The following is a 23,960-nucleotide window of genomic DNA, read 5'->3' on the forward strand; positions in this document are numbered from 1 at the left end:
ATAAAGGAGTGAAGACTTGAAGATTGGCAAGAGACATCAACACAAGTTAAAAGCGCCAAAACTCTGCCAAATTTGATTCTACAAAGCACATTGAATTTCTGCACTGATTTGATACATCTTAGAAATTCATAAGTCTAGAGTCTTTATTGCATTGTATTGTGAACACCACTGATTGTATATCAAGTGTTCAAATCAAACATTTTCTCTGTATTTTTGTTTGAAAAGAAGCCTCTCGCATGTGTGCTTGAGCATTAGAAGACTCTTGCTTTAGTGCTTGAGCATTGGAAGTCTCTCGCCTGTGTGCTTGAGCATTTAGAGAAGTCTCATACTTAGAGAGTATTGAGCATTTGTAATCTTTGTGATTATTAGTGAAATCTCCTTGAAAGTGCAAGAGGGACTGGACTACTTCCGATTTGTGGAAGGAACCATGATAATTGCTTGTGTCTCTCTTTCTTTTCTCTGCTCTGTTTTATTCCGCTGCATATCTGATTCTGAACATCACATCAGAAGCATTTCTAACCAGCTTCTGAAGTGTTATCAGAAGAAGAATTTTTAGAGAAAAAGAAAACACAATTCAACCCCCCCCCCCCCTTCTTGTGTTTTTCTCACCTTCATCATCGACTAATTCATTTGCAATCAAAATACCATCAAGAATTTGTCTACCCTTAATACCCTCAATTGCGTTTTAAAAAATAATATATATATGTTTAAAGAGGAGGGATATTTTGACTTCAAGAGTAAGTTTATAGGCTTCCCAAAAAATCAATCGAGATTGTCTGGTTTCAATAGTCGGTTTTTATCGTTTGATGGCCGGTTAGTTCTCCTAAAGTCTGTCTTGACCTCTCTACCTGTCTATGTTCTTTCCTTCTTCAAGGCTCCGTCAGGTATAATTTCTTCCCTTGATTCTATTTTTTCTAATTTTTTTTTGGGGGGATGTGAGGATTCTAGGAAGCTCTCGTGGGTTAGTTGGACCACTATTTGTTCTCGGATGGAAGGTTGGCGGTTGGGGGCCGGAGAGGTTCTTCTTGGTGGAACGTGATTGCTAATATTAGGGATGGGGTTTTGCGTGTTGATGGTGGGTGGTTTCAGGAAGGAGTGTCTCGACTGGTAGGTGACGGGGCTAATACTTTATTTTGGCATGATTTGTGGTTGGGTGCGGTGCCTTTTCTTGTGCACTTTAGGCGCCTTTTTGACCTAGAGATTGATAAGTCATGCACGGTCGCTCACATGTTCTCTAGTGGGTGGGATGTGGGGGGAGCAGGTTGGAGATGGAGTCAGAGATTGTGGGTGTGGGAGGAGGAGATTCTGGGGGAGTGTGTTATTTTACTTCGTAATGTTTCTTTGCAGATTGGTGTTAGAGATACCTGGAGATGGTTGCTGGATCAATCGGCAGGTTATACAGTCAGTAACGCCTATCAGTTGTTGACTTCTCAGGATATCCCTCATGTCGAAGGTACAACTACGTTGGTTTGGCATAATCATATTCCGCTTAAGGTCTCAATTTTTGCTTGGAGGCTGTTGAGGAATCGCATGCCGACACGGCAAAATCTGGTTCATCGTGGAATCCTTTCAGATACCCCTGCTGGTTGTTTGTTAGGGTGCGGAGCTGTGGAGACTTGTCAACATTTATTCATTTCTTGTGATTTTTATGGTTCATTGTGGTCTCTTGTTCGGGCGTGGCTTGGTGTTTCTGGACCCGATCCCTTTATTGTTTCCGATCATTTTCTTTAGTTGACTCATTCAGCAGATGGTTTGCAAGCAAGACGCTCTTTTATGCAGCTTGTCTGGTTGCTTTGTGCGTGGATTATATGGAATGACTGTAATCAAAGGTTGTTTAATGATGTAGGTAGTTCCATTGATCAGTTGTTGGATAAGGTCAAGTGGCATTCTCTGTGGTGGTTAAAAGCTAGCCATGCCGTTTTTGTTTTTGGTTCTGATTTGTGGTGGTCAAGACCCTTGGATTGTTTGGGTCTTGGCTAACTCTTGATTGACTTTGTATATCTGTAATTTTTTTGGTCCCCTTGGTACACCTTGTACTAGGGAGAGCCCTTGGCTTGTTAATATAAGTTCCATTTTTTATTGTTCAAAAAAAAAGTTTATAGACTTACTCAAAATATCCACCTTTCATCTTATTTTAATCTAATGGTTTAAATGTGAATTTTAATTGTTAATCATGTGACCATCTTTTTGGATCTCATTCTTAAAAATACTTTCTCCATTTAATCTCCCTTTTTAATTAATGTAATAAATACCTCCCCAATTTTTTCTTTTTTTTTTGGCGCACCTTTGCCAATTCAAAAAGTGTTTTTTAATCTTATTCTCCAACATTAGAGCAAGGTTGCAGTTTGAAATATAAATTAAAATGTAAGCTTTCCACTCTCACCTCTTGAACCTATGGATGAGAAGATTTTTTTTATTGAAATCTAAATCAAAAAGGAAAGAAATGGGATTGAGAGCCATCGTGTAGAATTGAGGTTGGAGTGAAACGGAGAACCATCACTCTATATCCTATTGTGATTTATATGATTATCCAATCAAAGAAATTGGGTGTATACAAAATCAATTGGGTGAGTTAGGATACAAAGCATTAGGAGGAAATTTTGTTGTTTTCTGAGAGTTAAAATAAATAAAAAAGTAATAAGGGATAAAGGAAATTTGTTTCATGAGAATCAAATAAAAAACTTAAAAAGCCCGTTTATGAGAGAAAGGAAATTTGTTTTATGAGAATTAATTAAGGGAGAATAATTGGAGAAGGTATTTAGATCCACAAAGATGATCATATAATTAACAATTAAAACTCACATTTAAGCCATTAGATTAAAATAAGATGAAAGGTGTAGATTTGGAGTAAGTCTATAAACTTACTCTTTGAGTCAAAATATCTCTCCTCATGTTTAAATAATGATATATTAGTGGATCACATATCTCAAAATCACAACCATTCAATACCTTTTAAATAGATCTCAATAATTTACATCCATTTTCCACAAAACAAAACAAAAAAATCCAAATCTCGTACGATAGGAGACCTAACAAGGTCATGCACCCTAGCCTAAGCCTACTACTGCTCTCAAATTTGTTGGCAAAAGTGGCCTGAAATGAGAATCACACTAAATAAGCTGAGGAAGGTTGCAGCATCTCAAGTTTCAAAGATAGGACACCCACCGTCCGTTCTAAATGATGTAAGAAAGGGAAGTGACCATTGGTACCTAACTTTTGTTTATAAGGAGCATCCTAAAAAAATAAAAAATAAAAACACTCGATGAGGTGAAGGAGCTTGTGGAAAAAAAATGGGTGGACCAACTCAGAGCACCTTTTTTTTTTTTAAATCATCCAGAAAAACTGGAGGCAGCAAATCAAGCTCCTCACAAATTATGGAACAATTCACTCAAAAATAAAATAAAAAAAATTAATATTACGAGATTGATTAACTTTTAATAAATTAATTTTTATAATTATGAGTAAATTTTTCGCAGTGTGACCTAAAATAGTTAATATTAATAAAAACTAATATTCTTTTAAAAAAATTTAATAGAACTAATATTATAAATAAATTAAAATATAAATTTTAGGCCTATAAATATTATTAGCAACCAAATAAAAACATGTCAAACCCATCATGGCCACTTGCCACTCCTTTGGATTGGCACTGCTTTACAATCTATTTACAATCAACGTATTTTATAAGTAAAGAATTTTTAAAATATTATGTTACCTAAAAATAAATAAGTGGTAATTCAAATTAATCATACTATTTTTTTTTTTGTCAAGTAGTAGAGCTCACATATTTTAAACGTGGAGAAGTGGGTGTCCGGGGTTCGAACTCCGGCCCTTGCATATAAATATGCAATATCCCTGTGAACTGAGCAAAGCTGACGGGAATTAATCATACCGGTTAGTTCAATTGCTGACAGATTGTAGTTTCTTCAATTATTAATGGCAACCAATTAAATCAAGAGAAGTGTTATTTAAACAACCATTTGATTGACAACTTACAACCACAATTTACAAAGAAAAAGTATATATTTGCACGAAAAACAAAGCAATAAAGAGATAAAGTAAAAAGTAACGTGAATATGAGAGAGAAAATTGTCACAAGATGGATGCTCAAATATCATTTCTCTTAAATCAATTTGAACAAACAGAGTCTTTAAGGCATACATTCTGAGCAACGGGCTATGTCCTATCACAAACGGACTTTAGTAAATATTAAAAGTCTTCTATGCTTTATAAAATTCTTGATGTTTGGAGCCAGGACCGGTCTTAAAAATTATTGTGCCCCGAGCGATTCAATCGTAAAAGATTCATTTGTAATCAAAATTATTTAAAAATATATTCTCAATAAAATTAATTAAAATGAGTTAAAAAAAATATGTATAAAAGAAATATATTAACCGCTGAATAGAATAATAATTTTGGTGCCCCTATAAAAATGGTGGGGTAATGATATTTGTACAATTATTTGATGATAACTTTTGTGACAACCTTCTTTTTCTCTATTTTTTTTTTGACCAAAAACTATAGAGAGGAAAAAAAGAAAAGGAAAAAACAAGAACATAATGTAAATGTAAGAAGAAAGTTGTCCAAAAAATATCATAAAAGACCGCAAAAATATCGTTTTCCACCGGCTAATATTCATTTTTTTCCTAGCAAACTCAGTTTTGTCATGTCAATCACAGCCAGTTCTCGACAACATTCATATCACTGACTTCAAAGTCTTCCCCTGTTTTTTCCATGCCATTTTCTTTTGTGTTATTTCTTTTTTCATGCTTTCCCATTAGGAAATATCTTATATAATCACACTAGATTCTCCTAACAAATGTCATTAAGCTACCAACAATTGTTTCTAGCAATCACATACCTATTTAAATTATTACTATTTTTTTCTTCCCATCCGAACATTCATTCACGATGACCACACAAATGTCACTTATTTTGCTTCTACTTTTATTTGTAACCACATTCCACAAAAGCATATCTAGCAATGATCACAGATTGGTTAGATGCAATGAGAAGGATCAAAAGACATTGTTAACCTTCAAACAAGGCATCAATGGTAGTTTTAGTCGGATATCAACATGGTCAACTGAAAAAGACTGTTGTGTATGGGAAGGAGTCCAATGCGACAACATTACCGGAAGAGTTACAAAACTTGATCTCAAAGGGCAGCCTAATTTTGATGATGAGCCAATCAAAGTCTTAAAAGGTGAGATGAATCTTTGTATTCTAGAACTTGAGTTTCTAATTTACTTGGATTTGAGCTGGAATGAATTTGACCTAATAAGAATTCCATCCATTCAACAAAACCTCACACATGCATCTAACCTTGTCTACCTTGACTTATCCTCCCTCGGCCTTGATACTCTTCATATAAGTATGGATAATCTTCATTGGCTTTTTATACTTTCTTCCTTGAAGTATCTCGACCTTAGTGGACTTGATCTTCATAAGGAAACCAATTGGATTCAGAAAGTGAATACACTTCCTTCACTATTAGAATTGCGGTTGAGTTCTTGTAAATTGAACAACTTCATGCTCAACTCATCTATTGGGTATTTGAATTCCTCTTCAATTGTAACTCTTGATCTTTCTTACAACAATTTAACCTTTCAGTTACTAAACGGGTTTTTAAATCTCACCAAAGATATCAAGCATCTTGACCTTTCATGGAATAATATACATGGTGAGATACCTTCAAGCTTGTTAAACCTTCAACATTTGAGACACCTTGATGTCTCTCAAAACCAACTACAACTATCAATTCCAGATGAAATAGGTCAACTAGCACATATTCAAGACCTTGATCTTTCCATGAACATGTTAAGTGGTTTCATTCCTTCAACTCTAGGAAACCTCTCATCTTTAAATTCCTTATCTATTGGCAATAATGATTTCTCTGGTGAAGTTTCAAATTTAACTTTTTCCAAACTCTCTAGTTTAGATATACTAGACCTGAGAAGATTAAGTGTTGTATTCCAATTTGATTTGGATTGGGTTCCTCCATTTCAACTAACTGAAGTTTATTTGGACAATACAAATCAAGGCCCAAACTTTCCATCATGGATATATACACAAAAGTCATTGCAATATCTCGACTTATCAAGCTCAGGCATTTCATTCGTAGAGTTCTCGAGCCTTACAGAAAGAATATTTGTGGAACTTCTTTTGTCAAACAATTCCATTTTCGAAGACATATCTAACCTAACATTAAATTGTTCATGGTTAGGGTTGGATCATAATAATTTCACAGGAGGACTCCCGAACATATCACCAATTGCCCGAGTAGTTGATTTGTCTTACAACTCCTTCTCGGGAATAATTCCACATAGTTGGAAGAACTTGAAAGATTTAACTTACCTTAACTTGTGGGGAAATAGGTTGTTTGGTGAAGTTTCAGTGCACCTCTTTGAGTTGATACAATTACAAGATATTAACTTAGGAGAAAATGAATTTTCTGGAACCATACCAATTAAGATGTCACAAAACTTAGAAGTTGTTATATTGAGAGCTAACCATTTTGAAGGAAGTATTCCACTACAGTTATTCAATCTCTCTTCTTTGTTTCATTTGGATCTTGCACATAACAAACTTTCAGGATCTATGCCAAAGTACGTCTATAACTTGACTAGTATGATTACTTTTCACTTGAATTCATGGTATCCGGCTACAATTGAATTGTTTACAAAAGGTCAAGATTATGTGTATGATGTTAACCCGGACAGAAGAACTATTGACCTTTCAGCCAATAACTTGTCTGGAGAAGTGCCATTGGAATTGTTTCGGCTTGTTCAAGTCCAAACCTTAAACTTATCTCACAATAATTTCAGTGGAAAAATACCAAAGACGATTGGTGGCATGAAAAATATGGAATCTCTCGACTTCTCTAATAATAAGTTTTCTGGTGAAATTCCTCAGAGTGCGTCTCTCTTAAACTTTTTGGGTTATTTGAATTTGTCTTGCAACAATTTTGACGGAAAAATCCCGATAGGAACTCAACTTCAAAGTTTTAATGCATCGAGCTACATTGGCAATCCAAAATTATGCGGAGCTCCTCTCAAAAACTGTACCACAAAAGAAAATCCTAAAAACACAACACCATCTACAGAAAGTGAAGATAATGATACTCTAAAAGAATCATTGTATCTGGGCTTGGGAGTTGGTTTTGCGGTAGGTTTCTGGGGTATTTGTGGTTCTTTGTTTCTTATTAGGAAATGGAGGCACACATACTATCAATTTATTGATGGAGTGGGCGACAAGCTGTATGTAACTTTGATGGTAAAGTTAAATAACTTTCACAGAAGTTGAGTTCCTAATAGTGAAGGTTAGTGGACCTATTTTAAGTTTTATTAATCAAACTATAGAGTAATTTGTTGTATTCGTAGTTTATGTATGACATCTTTTATTGATCAAGCTATAATTTTTTTTTTTTAAGGTTTTGTTAACGAGTGCCTTCGGACACTCTTTAAACACTCTAAATAAAGTAATTATTCTTTTAAAATATAAAAGTTTTCAATTTTCTTTTTTTATTTTTATTATGTAGTTACATGCATAACTTATATCCATTTCATTTGCTTCATATTTTCTCAGGTGATTATGCATGTGGAAGATCTTGCATTGTTTTGCAAGTCATAGACATAACTTTCCCAACAGAGCCAGTAAAGTATTGTGATGGATATAATTAAGAGTTGTATGAGATGGTATTGTGACTATACCACTATTTCTGCTGAATTCATCTTTCACTTGTCGTAATGTTTTTGTTTATTGAAAAACTGTGTATGCAAATAGGGGAATGGTAGCATTCAAGTTGTCAACTGTTCCTATGGTTTGTACTCACCTCATGTTCTATATCCTTAATTTATGCAAAATGTAGTGATTTTGGACATTGTGAATTCCTCATGTTATGTAGATCTCTTCTTTTTATCAGTTTATTCAGATAGTTGCAGAATAGGAGTTTGTGTAAAAACTTGGCTGCTTCAAAATCTACATTATGTGAATATGCCATCTGATTTGATTTGTAGTACAGAATAAAAAAACCTATAATGTCATATCTAATAACTGGATTCGTAGTCGCTAAATTTTGTTTAAGTGTCTAAAGTCTAATTTATAATGATGGTATATACAATCTTATAACTTAATTCAATAAAGAGATAACAACAATCTGAGAGGGTTTTTTGGATGCCCTGATATCTTGGACGATTTCTACTTTAATTTATGTCTAAAATATGGTTTTAGTCCTTGAAAATATGCTTCGTTTTGGTTTTAGTCTTTGTAAAAAAAATTTTGCAGGGACCTTTTTAAAAATCAAAAGATTTTGTAGGGACTATTTTTCTAATAAATGGGTTCAGTCATCTTGTGCCACGTGTGCAAATCATCACAAAAATGAGGTCAGGGACTAAAACCAAAACGAGACATTTGTAGGGATCAAAAACAACAAAAAAAATTTACAGGGATTAAAATCAAAATGAGACAAATTTGCAGGGACCAAAGCCATCTTTTAGCCTTAATTTATTAGACTGAGGTTTAAGGGTCTACATAAAAACTGGATTAACTGACCCAAACTATAAATCTGGTGAACCAAACTAGAAAAGCCCAATCCACTTTCATTTGACCTGATCCAATCCATTTATAAAAAAAAAAAATATTAAAACGGGTCTCGGTTACCATTTGACCCTTCACACTCACAAACACGATTTCTTCATAATTTCTTCTCCAAACGCTATTGCTAATGGCATTCAAATGTCCAGAACCCTTAAGGTTGCATAGGGTAACTCCACATCTCCTTCATCTTCGCGCACCTATCATTCGTCTTATACACATGTTCCCTGAATCTACGATCCCTTTTATTTGGATCTTCCATCAATTTCAAAACCAGATTCTCAGCAAATTCCATTATGAAAGCTATTTTTTTTCCCTTTGTGATGAGGAAAATCCCCAAATTAAATCGGTTATAAACCCTAAATTGTGAAATTGAATTGAAAATGAAATTGAGAAATTGTGCAAAAAATTCCGGTTCAGGCAAAAAAAACCGATTCAGGTCAAAATCCGATTCAGGTAGCATGAACCGGACTGAACTATATCAAACCGGTTTTAAAAAAAATCCTTTTTTTTTTGTGAAAGTGGATTTTTGATCCAAACTGTACCCATAACTTTCCCAACTATTCAGTTTGGATAATCCATTTGCACACCCCTACTGAGGTTGTAGTAATGTCTTTACCATCGCCTTTGTAGATACGGTTTTATCTTTGCGATGCTTCAGATAGTTCTACTTCAGAACTTGCATTGTGGATGAGGAAGCTGATCTTGTTACAAGTGCACTCAAATTTGTTGGGAAAAGTGGCCTGAAATTTAGAATCACACTAAATAAGCTAAGGAAAGGTGGAGCATTCAAGTTTCAAAGATAGGACACCCACTGTTCTAAATGATGCAAGAAAGGGAAGTGACCATTGTACCTAACTTTTGTTCATAAGGAGCATCTTAAAAAGAAAAACACTAGATGAGGCAAAGGAGCTTGTGAAAAAAATGGGTGGCACAACTCATAGCACCCTTTTTTTTAAATCATCCAGAAAAATTGGTTAGGAGCAATTCAAGTTCCCTACAAATTATGGAACAATTGACTCAAAAATAAAATAAAAAATAAAGCAACGAATAGATAAATAAAGTAATTACAATCATGTTATCATTAACAAAAACATTAACTTCAAGCAGTTTTCATTTTCTCAATAAACAGTTCCTTGTGAGATGATCTTCAAGGTAGTCAAGCAAATTTGTTTCCAATCCAACACAACCCACCCAGAATGTAAAGAACAAAAATATATCATTAATTCCCATAAATGTATAAGAAAAAAAAAGTTTATTACACAGATGATGAGAATTTCCCTATATAACAAAGTGTAACAACTATATTGCGGACAAGATAGCACCTACCTATTTCTAAAATGTTGTATCTCTGCCCATTTCAAGGAACAACTACCAAATGAAACATATCGCCGTTGCTCTATAAAGGTTGCTCTTCAAGATTGCCAAGGCCGAAGGCACACCCGGTGCATGTTCAGAACCATAATCTACCACACAGCATATAAGAGATCGCATGAAACTAATCCAAAAAAATGCATGGTACGGGCTGGAACATGCAGCACTCCTACTCACTTTCCTATGGATGGAATTCAGGATGAGCTGAAGACTGTCCAGGAAAGAAAAATTGCATGCCTCAAAGCAGACTGTATCATTCACGTGCCGTAACTTTCTCCATATCAAGTGATAAGGGGATTAGGCCAGATGCTTGAAGTTATACTATATGAGGACACTAAACTAAACTAAGCAACAAGCCAAAATTAAACCATCAAGAAGTGAAGATGGCGGCACTTACCAGTAGTTAAAATGGGCTTCCTCTATTTTAACTGTTATTATTTGGCTTATCCCCAAAAGCAGCCAAGTCACAGCCTTGGATCTCCCAAGGTCTGGCTTCAATTTCTGTCACCATATCTCCCAGATTTACCTGAGCCGAACTTTCCAAAGCCACCAGAACGACTTGAACTGCTAAATCCTCCACCACCGTATCTATCTGTTTTACCAGAAAATTCCTCAAATCCCCCTCCTGACTTCCTTGAACTAGAGCCACCAAAACCACTGGATTTCCCGTAGCCATTTCGGCCAGATCCAGAACTACTACTTGATCGACGATCCCTACCTCCCGAAGAGCCGTATCGACCACTACTCGTGCTGCCAAACATGTCTGCTGATCCACTTTCAACAGCAATCTTTGGTAACTAAAAAAAATACAAGTAAGATGCAAGCAGTTGGTCATTACACAATTATAAAGCATAGTGATCAGGGACCTAAATGTTAGCATAGAAGCGCAAAATAATTACAAAGCATGATTTGACGTTTATCATGCTGAGCATACAAGAATGTATAATATGCACATGTAGATACAATTGTAACGCCACAATCAACACCAGAGATTAATAATAAATGTCCACCATTGGAATGTCATTTTATGTACTGCCCATTTATCGAATAACAGTTTGATAAAGGCCTCAATTGTGTGCTACCAATTTGGTTAAAATGAGAACTCATGGTATAAATGCAAATCTAGCCACCTCATGATCATAATAACCAACTCTAGTATCATGCTTATAAACGTTTCTCAATTTTCTTTGTTCACCCTGAAGTCTTGAAGCTCCACTAGAAGTTTCTGAGAATATGCTGGGCAAAGCATTCAAACACATGCGTAAAGCATGGACAGTTCCTAAAAATTCAGACAAGACTCAACTTCCTCTTACTAATTATCCAATAAAAGTTCAGAACTTCAGCCTTTAGAGATCACTTCCAAGCAAACCAACACAGTTTAGAATTTTTGGCATCTACCTTGACATCTTACAACAAAGATCTTCTGGTCTGGCAACTCTTTACTCATAACATTCCAGCACCAATAGCTTACAAGGTATAATTACTTAATTCAATACAAGTATTAATATATATTTTAATACTATTTATGAAAATAAAATTTCCCAATATGGAAAATGGACTAGTATTACAGGTATTTTAAACCTATCAAGTTTTACTCATTCTCAAAAGGGTTTCAAGTCTGAATTTTGCAGCTATATCACTCCCACTCACCATTTATATTATGAATGCTAAAGGTAAAGTAACACATCAAAACTTGGATTCATGTGTATGTACATACTTATAAGTTATAATCCTTTGAACCGATCTAGATAATAACCAGCATATAAGCTATTAAAGATTGATAGGCTGAATTCCTCAATTTAAGCACAATACTTCACTGGCAGAATTTAGTTCAGATATAAAAAACAGACTGGATTTGATTAAGATTTTCGGCAACTGAAATTTATCATAAATTAGTGCACAAATGTAAAATAACACCCTGGTAAAATATAATGATTGTTTTCCATGATTCTATGACATACTAATAACATGGATATTTATCATGAAACATTAGCTGGATGGGATTTATGGCAAAGATGATAGACTATCCATGGGTCTAGCAACAAATTAGAAGAAAAGAAAGAAAGAAAAAACCACTGCAAGTAAAAAATATAGGATGCATACGAAAAGGAAGTAAAGAAGCCACCTCTTTGAATTTACATCCAACATCTCTCTCAATTGTCTTTACATCCCTGGATTGATTTTCTGTGTGGACAAGAATAGCAGTTCCTTTCTTACCGGCACGTCCTGTTCGTCCAGATCGATGAACAAATATCTCTGAATTATTTGGAAGTTCATAATGTATTACCTGTGAGGAAACCAAGGTCAAATAATCACATAATAACAAATTGAGTAACAATGGATGTTGATGTCGATGATGAAGTGTTTACAGATACACATAAATAATCATATTAAGAAAACAACATTCAGATTAGAGACAAATTGCTGAATGAGTGAAAATTGATTAGCCATGATGAATTTTTGAATGCTTAGAAGAAGCTCCTATAGGAGAATTGTGGAATGTTTATAAGTTGTTAGCTATTTATAAATTGCTGTAATTCAATTGGGATGTGAATGTGATTAACTAACTCTAACTAACTGGCTACTGCAGTTAGTTAGTTAGCATTGCCTACACTAGGTCCTAACGAGCACAGGTGAGCACGAGTATCTATACTCCTCAAATAAGAAACAACTTAAAAGGAAACATGATTATATATATCACCTTCTCACTCAAATATTTGGAAAGTTCAAATTAAAAAATGGAAATATCCCACACCTACAGGAACATTTTATTTTTGCTGCTCAACCGTACCACACCATGGTCGTATGTAGTTACCAAACTATCTCAAATATATTCTCGAAAGGTCATAAGAATGGAGGTACTATCATGTAGAAACTAGATGTTGTACTTGAACCGCAATCAACTATCCAGAAACAAGGAATGGAAGTGATAGTATAACACATGATTTCAAACAATAAGTTTAGCAAAGTAGAACTTACAAGATCAACATTTGGTATATCAAGCCCGCGGGAAGCAACATCAGTTGCCACCAAAACATTGAAATAGCTGTTTCTAAAGCCAGTAAGAGTTCTTTCTCTCTGAGTTTGTGAAATATCTCCATGCAAGGCCTCGCATTTAATGCTTTTTGCCATTATATGTGATAGACGATCAGCATCACGTTTGGTTTGAGTGAAAACAATACATTTTCCTCCTTTAGCATGTTCCTATCAGAGGATAGATCATTAAGACCACAAAAGCAAGTATGGTGACAAGATTGCAGGGAGACAAATAAAGCTCTGACAAACTCAATTGCAGTCATTTTTATTATTGAAGAAGCTAAATTAATTGCAATCACTTTTAGTAAACAAAAATACGTAAATAAATTTTAAAATAGTGTGTTATAATAAACAAAAAGAATAATAGCAATCATTAATCATATATAACCAAAAAATAGAAAATATATAATATGTTGTCTTACTGTTATAAGAGGTACAAGAATTCCTGCTTTAGAATAGGCATTAGATGCAATGGAGTACAGTGAAATTCCATCTGCCAACTTCTGATCAGAATCTCCAACCTAATATATACATCAAATCTCAAACAGATAATTCAATTTCAAATATTACTATCTACTCTTCATTTTTATAAAGTAACAATAGTCTAAAAATGTGACTAAGAAACAAAGCATTGCATAAACATCAAGCAAATAAATTGTACAGAGATCTCGTACAACAGCAAAAATTCCAAAAATATATATAAAGTAATGAAACCAGAAAAATATTTATCGAAACACGAATGTAAAACTAAAAATTTCTTTTGAAGGGTAAGAACGCAGCCAGTGAAACCCACAAATATAACCAAAATATACGAATCTACATTCTATATAATGAAATTGTTCCTAAAAATTCTCCCAGCTACAATGGTCTACATGGCCTATATTATTTTAACATGCCTTACTCTGTATTTATCGGGGAGACAGGGTAGTACTTGTTGCTCAATACTATTAAAAGATGTGAAGAATTAGCAAGTTGAAGAGACAGAATGTGCTAGTTTCTGGAACAATTTGAAGAATATAGTATGAATAATTTGTTTTTAGTAATTTTCAGTGCTATTATGAAACTTTTTTTGTACCTTTAATTTAAAAAAATGGTGTAGGGTACTACTCCTCAAGAAGATTTTTTGTAATATGAAGAATATATTATTCATAAATTCATCCACATAAACCTTTTGGCCCATATCATTACCAGACTAGCACAATCTGAATAAAAAATATCATTTGGAAACTGCAATATCCTCCTACTCGCCATCCCCAAAACAGATTTGCATACTTACAAGATCAATTGTTAAGGGTTTATTTAGGTAATTGCGCGTAAGATTCTTTATCCAAGAAGGCATTGTTGCCGAGAACATAAGAGTTTGACGCTTTGAAGGCAACTTCTGCAAGATAGTCTCCACCGCTTCTTGAAATCCTACTTGAAGCATCTGATCAGCTTCATCAAGAACAACATAATTAACATCCTTCAGTTTCAGTGAACCCCTTTTGAGAAGATCAATAACACGTCCAGGTGTGCCAACTACAATATCTACGCCACTACCAAGTTTGCTAATTTGTTGCTGAATAGGCATACCCCCATAAAGGCTAATTATTTCCAAGTTAGGTGCAGCATCCTTGAATTCCTTTTCAACTTGTCGTGCAAGTTCTCTGGTTGGTGCTAACACCAAAGCCAAAGGATCCCTTCTTTTCCTGCCATAATCAACCACAAAAAAATTGAATAGTTAGAGACAAAAGTAAAGATCTACCAACCAGAAAAATAAGGCAACAGAATCAATTTAAAGTATTTTGCAAGTATCAAAAAAATAACCAACCCATTCTTAGCATTAAACTTAATAATCTTATCCAAGATGGGTATCCCAAAAGCAAGAGTTTTCCCAGTTCCTGTTCTAGCTCGACCAATCATATCCCTCCCTTGCATTGCAGGTTCCAGCACAGCTCTCTACAATAAATAATAATTATAAGAGAAGCTCAAGTTGCAAGTTACTAAGATTTCTGACAGCAGCACTAGCAAGTATGAATTGGCTTTCCTAAAAACGCTGCGAACAAACACTGTTTGACTCCTTTTTCTGCTCAAAATATTTCGAAGAAATTTAAGATAATAACACACACACACACACACACACACACAAACAGATATTTCCGAATGGATATTAACTCATTTAAGCACAGTTGTCTACTGTGACTGCTGATGCTACTCTACTAATCTAGCTGCTACAACTAATATAAGGAAAACAGGTTTTCATGAAATTTCTATAAACACAAACATTTGCCTTCTTTAACAACCAAAACTAACAAAAGGAAAATTGAAAAAAGTTAACTGAACCTTAATCAAACCATTTCAGCACAGCTCCCTGTACTACTTCTACTGTCACTATTTTTTGCAAAAGACTATCGCTAACAATCATAATAACAACAATAATAAATAATCTATCTATACTTTTATATATAATATAGGGGAAAACAAATGTTGGTGAAATCATTTTGTCTAATTTAACCATTCATTTTCACTATTTTATTTATAATTTGTCCCTGTTTGTTTAAGATTCTTCTAAATCATTTTTTATATTTTAGTTATGATTGTGCAAGCTTTTTTATAAAATCCTTTTTATATAATGGTCTGTTTTTAATAAACTACATAGACAAGCTTATGAATAATACAATGAGGTTGTTTATTTGCGTAAGCTGTGTTTTGCATAAACTCAAAAGTAAGCCATCCAAACGGTCCTAAATCATTTTGTATTTTTTTACAAATTTTCTCCCTTCAATAAAAAAAATTTCTTCAAAATCTAATCCAGAAAACTTCTCATTTTCAGCATAAAAATCATTTTTTAACAAAATAATAAAAGTAACATATACATAAACATAACTAAGCATCAAAAATGATTTTTAAAAGAATCTAAAACATGCTCTTCATCTTTATTTACTCAATCAAACAACTAGAAGATTTAACCAATGATTGGGCTCAAGTTTTGTAGCATACATTATTTTGCTACGCTAGTAGCAATACCTGTGTATTAAAAAAAGGTTTTTTTTTTTAACTGCCGATTGTAAAAAGGGTTGTATTAGTCAATTTTGTTTTTTTGTTAGATAAACGAAATGACAAAGCCATTATAAACTCACACACACAATGGAGGTACCTGGGTTCGAACCCCGGTCATGGGTCCGGCCTAACAATTTCGGCATTTTGCCGGTTGAGCTAGGAGGACTTCTGGATAGTCAATCTTGTTTTTAATCCTCAAGTGATATGTTTTGGTCCTTGTAAAATTTTTTTTTTTTTTTTGTTTTATGACTTTCAAATTTTTGAATGATTTTTTAAATATTATATTTATTTATAACATTATACAAAGTCCATCTGCAAAAACAAATTACCTCAATTTGATTTTAAGGTTAGATTTTCGTTACTTTAATCTCAAAATTTCGGTGTTTAGAAATATTTGTATTTTTCTTGTAACGTTCTTAGAAAAAAATTCATATTTTATAATAATAATAATAATTTTCACGGAAATTCGAAATTAAAACATACCTGAATGGGAAAAAGCTTTGCGATCCCTTTCTTCCCCAACGCATTCACGATCTCCTTAGAAATCCCAAGCTTCGCGATCTCCAATCCTTCATCACCATTGACACCGCAACCATCATCGTGTTCCGCGTGATCGTAATCCACAGCAAGCTGCGCACCACGAGATACCAGCGACGAGTGGAAGTTCAACGGTCCAGATTTCGCATGAAACAGCCTCTCTCCTACTTTGCCGTTGACGGCGGAGGACAACAAGGCGAGGCTACGGTGACGGATCGGAAGTTGCTCGACGGCGGCGACGAAGAAACGCCGTGAGAATATGGAAGAGGATCTTCTAAGAATTGTGCTTGTCATTGGTAGAGAAATGGAGTTTTTTTTTTTTGTTGCGGAAGGTTTTGAAAGTGAAGGAGGTGAAAAATGAAATGAAGGTTTTGAGGTTGTAGGGTTTTAGGTTTAAGGGTTTTGGGAGTAGTAATCGTGTGCGGTGGAGTCTTCTTGATTATTATGTACTTTAGTAATGAGCACTGCATGATTCATGGAAAATTTGGTCGAGGTAATTGATCATATGGTTCATATATTTGACTTTGACTTAACGCTCCTTGTTTCAAGTATGGTACTAAACAACATTTTTAGTAAGAGAAATTATATACTCCATTTAGTAATAGAAACGATGTATAATCATTTTGTAACAATTTTATGTGAGACACTCTCAAATTAGTCTTCGACATTATTAGTATTTCAAACAAGCCTCCCTCTTTGTCCATTTTTTCTTAGTTAGGTCATTATCTATATGTTTTTGTCGCATGATGGATACTGACAAAGGGAATTAATTGAGAATCATTTGACAAAGATAGAGATTATTTTGAAATATTAATGGGGTCAATAACTAATTTGAGAGTGGTTTATAGAAATAGAGACCAATTTGATGGTGTACTCATTTTAGTCCGTGAATGGCGTGTGGCTATGAAGCTAGATATAAGGATTCGGATAGAATATGATATAGATATCTGAAATTTTTGAAGTTGGGAGTACAATATGTCAAAAGTACTATCATAATTATTTTAAATTTAATTAATATTTTGGTTTCTTATCTACATGCATTCACAAAATTGATCCCCTTATTTTAAAATCATCCAATTGTATTCCCTCGCTTAGTTTTACGTACTTAAAATTATGATTTGACATATTTTAAATGATGTGGCATACAACATGATTGGTTAATATTGGGGGATGAAAATGGTAATTAAGCTATTTTTTTAATGATAAAACTTATATGTGTGTAAAGTATGTGAAAAATATGCACTGGTGTTCATTCATACATAATTATAAAGATCACAATATTTGTCCTTGCATTTTGATCGTCATTAAAAATAGGTTTAATTACAGTTTTGGTCCTAGCATTTTGACCAACTCACGAAATTGGTCCTACCTCTTTTAAATCGAACAAAATCGTCCATAAAATATATGTTTTTTGCAGTTTTAGTCCTATCACCCTATTTCCGACTCCAGAAATAAACAAGGAATCTATCATGTGGGTACAAGGAATCTACTTTGTTCAGCACACAAACCAAGAAAAACCCTAATTTCTAAGACATGTTTCAGGTATGTAACATGTCTCGGAAATTAGGTTAGTGTGCTGAATAAAGGAAACATGTTTTATGTAACGCCCACTTTTTATTAATTAATTATTTAATCGAGTCTAGACGAGTTATATTATATTTATATAATATACATGTGATTTTTGATGATTTAGATGATTTGGATGATTTTAGATGAGTTATGTGATGTGACGATTTTTATGAGGTTACGAGACTTATTTGTTGTTTAGTAAAATAAGATTTGAAAATAAAATAAAATATTTAGTTAAGGGTTGTTTTGAGATTTTAGAGAGTTTTGGGGGAGATAGTGAGATAAGATAAGATTTTAGGAGGAGATATAAAAAGAGAAAACCTAGTTTTTAGAAACACTTGGTACGTACGACTGTTTTTGGAGAAAAGGGAGAAAAAGCCATAGAAGGGAGAAGACAAGGAAGAGAGCTGCGATTTCTTCAAACTAAGGTAAGGGTGAGACTAATGATTCAGTAGTATTAATTTATGTAATTCTTATGATCAAATTAACAAGTTAGGATTGAATTAAAAAGTTTATGAAATTAGGGTTAATAGGTGATTTTGATGATCCAATGATGTTAGGTTGTTAGATTGATGCTAAAAAGTCCTTTGAACTTAGATTATGAATAGGATGAATTCTGGAGTCGAAATTAGGCTTTAAACCATATGAGATGTTGGATTTTCGTGAAAAATTGCATTCTGCCCGAGCCTATATTCATCGCTCGCCCTCGCGAACGATGATCCTCGCCTCGCGAGTCATGAAGTTCATCGCTCGCCACGCGAGCCATTTCCCTTCGCCTTGCGAGTTACAAGTCGTAGCTCACCACAACTTTAATAGGTCACACTATGTACCTAAAGTTCCTTTCTAACCAATCCAAACAACTCAGGTCTCACGATCCACTAAAACACTCACTTCTGGAAGTGCTCGCGAGGCGAGAGCATCTGCTCGCCATGGCGAGTAAAAGCCAGCTTTCCAACTAAGGTTGTTCCAGGTTCAGTCTCATTCTAAATCATCCCCTAATCGTTAGTAGTCACCTAAAGGTACTCAAAGGCATCTAAGGTTCAACTCAAAAGTCAAAAATACGAAAATCAACATGCTCTCTGGTCATGCTCGCTATGGCGAGCTACACCAAGTAACTCGCGAGGCGAAAGGTTGAGGCTCGCGTGGCGAACGATGAAGTTCATCACTCGCGAGGCGAGAATCATAGCTCGCTATGGCGAGCGATGAATTTTGGCTCGGACAGAATGCACTTTCTACACGAAAATCATCATCTAACAAAGTTCTAAGCTTAGTTTCAATCCCAGAATTCATCCTAAACATATTCTAAGGTTATAGGACGGTTTCTACAACAATCTAAACAAGTTTTACCGTTTGATCATCAATTTTTAGGGTTTTGACCTAAATCCAAAACTTTTCTAAATCAATCCTAACTTTGTCAATTAATCATCAGAATTACAACAATCAATATTACTGAATTATTAGTCTCACCCTTACCTTGTATGAAGAAAATCGCAGCACTCTAAGGTGATTCTCCCTTCTCTTGGCTTTTTCTCCATTTTCTCTAAAAACGTACTTACAACAATGTTTTTCTAAAACTAGGTCTATCTCTTTTATATCTCCTCTTAATTACTTATCTTATCTCACTTTCTCCCCCATAACTATCTAAAATATCAAAACAGCCCTCAACCAATTATTTTTATTTTCTTATCAAATCTTATTTTATTTAACAATAAAATAAGTCTCATAATCTTATCAAATCATCAAAACACATCATATTATCCAAATCAACTTAAATCATCTTAAATCAACAAAACTCACACATATATTATAAAAATATAATATAATCGCCTAAACTCGATTAAATAATTAATTAAACGAAAGTGGGCGTTACAACTCTCCCCCACTTAAAAGATTTTCATCCTCGAAAATTTACCTCAAGCAAACAACTCTGGATAAGACTCCAGCATCTTACTCTCAAGCTCCCACGTTAAGCTTTCACCAGTCGCTCCAGCCCAAACGACTCTAACAAGGGATATCTCCTTGCCTCTTAGCGTCTTCACTTCCCGATCATCAATCCTCACCGGTAAGGTCTCTACCGTAAGGTTGTCTCTGACTTGCACATCATCACTTTGGATCACATGGGATGGATCCGGAACATACTTCCGAAGTTGTGACACATGGAAAACATCGTGCAAATTCGAAAGATGCGGTGGTAATCCCACACGATATGCCACCGTTCCAACCCTTTCCGATATTTGATACGACCCAATAAATCTCGGAGTCAACTTCTTTGACTTCAAGGCACGTCCAACACCAGTCACAGGAGTGACTCTCAAAAACACGTGGTCTCCTTCCTGAAACTCAAGATCCTTCATGCGCTTATCATGATAACTCTTCTGTCGACTCTGCGACGCTTTCATTTTCTCTTGAATCATCTTAACTTTTTCAGTAGTCTGCTGAACAATCTCGGGTCCTAAGACCACTCTTTCACCTGACTCAAACCAACACAACGGAGTTCTGCATATCCGACCATACAAAGCCTCAAAAGGTGCCATTCCAATACTAGAATGATAACTATTGTTGTATGTGAACTCGATCAATGGAAGATGACTATCCCAAGTTCCCCCTTGCTCAAGAACACAAACTCTCAACAAATCCTCTAGCGACTGAATTGTCCTCTCCGACTGACCATCCGTCTGTGGATGATAAGCTGAACTCAATCTCAACTTCGAACCCAAAGCCTCTAGCTTGCAAACTTTTCCAAAATCTAGAAGTAAATCTTAGATCTCTATCTGATACAATGCTCGAAGGAACACCATGCAACCTCACAATCTCCTTGATATAAATCTCCGCCAATTGGGCAACAGGAAAACTAATATTAATCGGTAGGAAATGAGCCGACTTCGTCAATCTACCAACGATTACCCAAATTACGTCATTCCCTTTAGGAGTATTCGGCAGGCTCGTCACAAAATCCATGGATATACTATCCCATTTCCATTCTGGCATATCTAAAGATACCATCATACCAGCAGGTTTCTGATGCTCAATCTTCGACTTCTGACAAACTAAACAGGAATACACAAACTGCGCCACATCTCGCTTCAAACCAGACCACCAGAAAATCTTCTTTAAGTCCTGATACATCTTCGTAGCTCTCGGATGAATACTCAAGCTACTTCTATGACTCTCTTCAAGAATCATTTTCTTCATCTCTGCATCGTCAGGAATGCAAATCCGACCTCGGAATCTCAACACACCGTGATCGTTGACTTTAAAGTCTCCATCTTCAGTCTAATTACTAGCAACCAACAGGTGTACGAACTTGACATCAACTTTCTATGCCTCTTTAATACCCTTCATGAATTCACTATCAATCTTTAGCACTCCCAGTTTCACTTTCTGAGGTGACCATTCGCAAACTAAACTCAAGTCTCTGAACTGTTCAAGTAACTCGAACTCTCTAACCATCAAGGCAGACATATGCAATGTCTTCCTGCTCAACGCATCTGCAACAACATTAGCTTTACCTGGGTGATAATTCAAACCAAAGTCATAATCTTTCAACAATTCTATCCATCTACGCTGTCTCATATTCAATTCCTTCTGGTCAAACAGATACTTCAAACTCTTATGATCAATAAACACCTCAAACCTCGAACCATACAAGTAATGTCTCCATATCTTCAATACAAAGACCACAGTCGCTAATTCTAAATCATGTGTCGGGTAATTCTTCTCATGAATTCTCAACTGTCTAGTAGCATAAGCTACCACTTTACCATCTTGCATAAGCACACCACCTAAAGCCAACTTAGACGCATCACAATACACCACAAAAGGTTCATCAGACTTCGGCAAAATCAAAACCGGAGCAGTCGTCAAACGCTTCTTCAATTCACTGAAACTGTTCTCACATTGAACATCCCACACAAAAGTTTTACCTATACAAGTCAACTGTGTTAGCAGAAGTGCTAACTTGGAAAATCCTTCAATAAACCTTATGTAATAACCAGCTAAACCCAAAAAGCTTCTAATCTCTGTAACCGACTTAAGAGTCTCCCGTTGCGATACCGCTTCAACTTTAGACGGATCCACTGCAATACCATCACCAGAAATAACATGACCAAGAAAACTTACTTCTTTCAACCAGAACTCACACTTAGACAATTTAGCATAAAGTTTCTTCTCTTTCAACACTTGTAAGACAATCTTCAGATGCTCAGCATGTTCTTCTTCAGTCTTGGAGTAAATCAAAATGTCGTCAATAAACACAACCACGAACCGACCCAAAAATGCATGGAAGATGCGATTCATGTACTCCATAAACACTCCAGGTGCATTGGTCACACCGAATGGCATAACTTTATATTCATAGTGACCATAGCGCGTTCTGAAAGCTGTCTTCTGCATATCTTCATCTTTCACATTAATCTGGTGATAACCTGATCTCAAATCAATCTTGCTGAAGACTTTCGCACCCACTAACTGATCCATCAAGTCATCAATTCTCGGAAGTGGATACATATTCTTGATAGTTACCTTATTCAACTGACGATAGTCAATACACAATCTCATGCTACCATCTTTCTTCTTTACTAGCAAAACTGGCGCTCCCCAAGGTGAAACACTTAGTCTAACAAATTTCTTTTCAAGCAAATCTTCTAACTGTTTCTTCAACTCAGCTAACTCGGAAGCAGACATACGATAAGGTGCCATCAACACCGGCTTCGTTCCAGGAACAAGATCAATAGAAAACTCAACTTCCCTCTCTGGAGGCACATCTGGAATTTCATCTGGAAAAACTTCAGGAAAGTCGCATACCACTTGTAGCTTATCAATCACTGCTTAATTCTCAATAGATAACGAAGCCATCAAAGAAAACATCAAAATACCATCGCGTTCCATTTGCTTCAGCTGCTTAGTAGATAAGAACTCTGCACCACTTTCCTCTTCGGTGGAAGAGAAATACATTGACTTGCTAAAACAATTGATATGAACATGGTTGTACTCTAACCAATTCATACCCATAATTAAATCCAAACCGCTCAAAGGTAGACAAACTAAATCCATTTCAAAATCACGACCAAACATAGACAAAGGACATCGCAAACATACGAGAGAAGTAGTCACAGAACCCTTAGCTGGAGTCTCGACAACCATCTCTCCATTCATATCAGACAAATCAAGACCCAACGCAGAAACACAATCGAAAGCAATAAAGCAATGCGTAGCACCAGTATCAATAATAACAACTAAGGGAGTATTATTAATATAGCAAGTACCTCTGATCAAACGATCCTCATTCTCTGTATGAGTACCAGCCAGAGTTAAAACTCGACCTGTAGTAGGCGCCCTCTTCGGCTGCTTGCATTGGGAACCAATATGACCCTCTTCATTACAGTTGAAGCACACAATGTCATTTCGCTTGCAATCAGCTACAATATGACCCTTCTTGCCACACCGGACACATTTCTTGATCTCCACCGGACAAACATTACTCTTGCGGCCTTTCTCGCCACAATTGAAACAAGTAATCTCAGCTGGAGCATCCTTCTTCTTAGGCCGCCTATCATCGACCATTCTCTGTTTGCACTTATCAGCAGGGGCACTATAAGGCTTCGGGCGACTCTGATGGCCCTTGGTCTTCCACTCATTTACAACCTTGTAATGAGCCTTAGTATCCTCCTCATAGATCCTGCAGCTATTCACTAAATCAGGGAAAACTCGGATCTGTTGGTATCCGATCGCCCTCTTGATGTCGGGCCTCAAACCATTCTCGAACTTAATGCATTTCGAGAACTCATCAGTTTTAGCAGTGTAGTGCGGGT

At 35.4% G+C, this 23,960-nt stretch overlaps 2 protein-coding genes across 4 annotated transcripts; one reads left to right on the forward strand and one right to left on the reverse strand.

Annotated features, from left to right (window-relative positions):
• The first annotated feature begins 4,844 nt into the window (after nucleotides 1–4,844).
• Nucleotides 4,845–7,940, forward strand: LOC25490533 (receptor-like protein EIX2). The gene has a single exon (XM_024777823.2). The coding sequence runs from the start codon at nucleotides 4,912–4,914 to the stop codon at nucleotides 7,303–7,305; it is 2,394 nt and encodes a 797-aa protein (XP_024633591.1). The 5' UTR covers nucleotides 4,845–4,911; the 3' UTR covers nucleotides 7,306–7,940.
• A 531-nt stretch (nucleotides 7,941–8,471) lies between these two features.
• Nucleotides 8,472–16,974, reverse strand: LOC25490534 (DEAD-box ATP-dependent RNA helicase 53, mitochondrial). Of its 3 annotated transcripts, none has more exons than XR_003010568.2 (8): nucleotides 16,528–16,973; nucleotides 14,816–14,943; nucleotides 14,282–14,693; nucleotides 13,428–13,526; nucleotides 12,949–13,173; nucleotides 12,095–12,256; nucleotides 9,925–10,766; nucleotides 8,472–9,338 (listed from the first exon to the last, which is right to left on the reverse strand). XR_003010568.2 is itself a non-coding variant. In XM_013604125.3 (7 exons), the coding sequence occupies exons 1-7, from the start codon at nucleotides 16,873–16,875 to the stop codon at nucleotides 10,464–10,466; spliced, it is 1,677 nt and encodes a 558-aa protein (XP_013459579.1). In that variant the 5' UTR covers nucleotides 16,876–16,973; the 3' UTR covers nucleotides 9,798–10,463. The 3 variants fall into 3 exon arrangements, 1 of the variants encoding a protein (XP_013459579.1); XR_005645435.1 differs by lacking the exon at nucleotides 8,472–9,338 and having other exon boundaries at nucleotides 9,798–10,239; nucleotides 10,367–10,766; nucleotides 16,528–16,974; XM_013604125.3 differs by lacking the exon at nucleotides 8,472–9,338 and having other exon boundaries at nucleotides 9,798–10,766.
• Nucleotides 16,975–23,960: the final 6,986 nt, after the last annotated feature.

The sequence above is a fragment of the Medicago truncatula genome, chromosome 3 (genome assembly GCF_003473485.1).
Source record: "Medicago truncatula cultivar Jemalong A17 chromosome 3, MtrunA17r5.0-ANR, whole genome shotgun sequence".
Taxonomy (NCBI): Eukaryota; Viridiplantae; Streptophyta; class Magnoliopsida; order Fabales; family Fabaceae; genus Medicago; species Medicago truncatula.

Bases quoted from the DNA above. Each gene is read 5' to 3' on its own strand.
- LOC25490533 (XM_024777823.2), top strand. From the start codon at position 4,912: ATGACCACACAAATGTCACTTATTTTGCTTCTACTTTTATTTGTAACC.
- LOC25490534 (XM_013604125.3), bottom strand. From the start codon at position 16,875: ATGACAAGCACAATTCTTAGAAGATCCTCTTCCATATTCTCACGGCGT. The intron at 13,527-14,281 runs GTAAGTATGCAA...TGTATATATTAG, and splicing joins AACCCTTAACAATTGATCTT to GTTGGAGATTCTGATCAGAA. The intron at 13,174-13,427 runs GTAAGACAACAT...ATCCTCTGATAG, and splicing joins TTCTTGTACCTCTTATAACA to GAACATGCTAAAGGAGGAAA.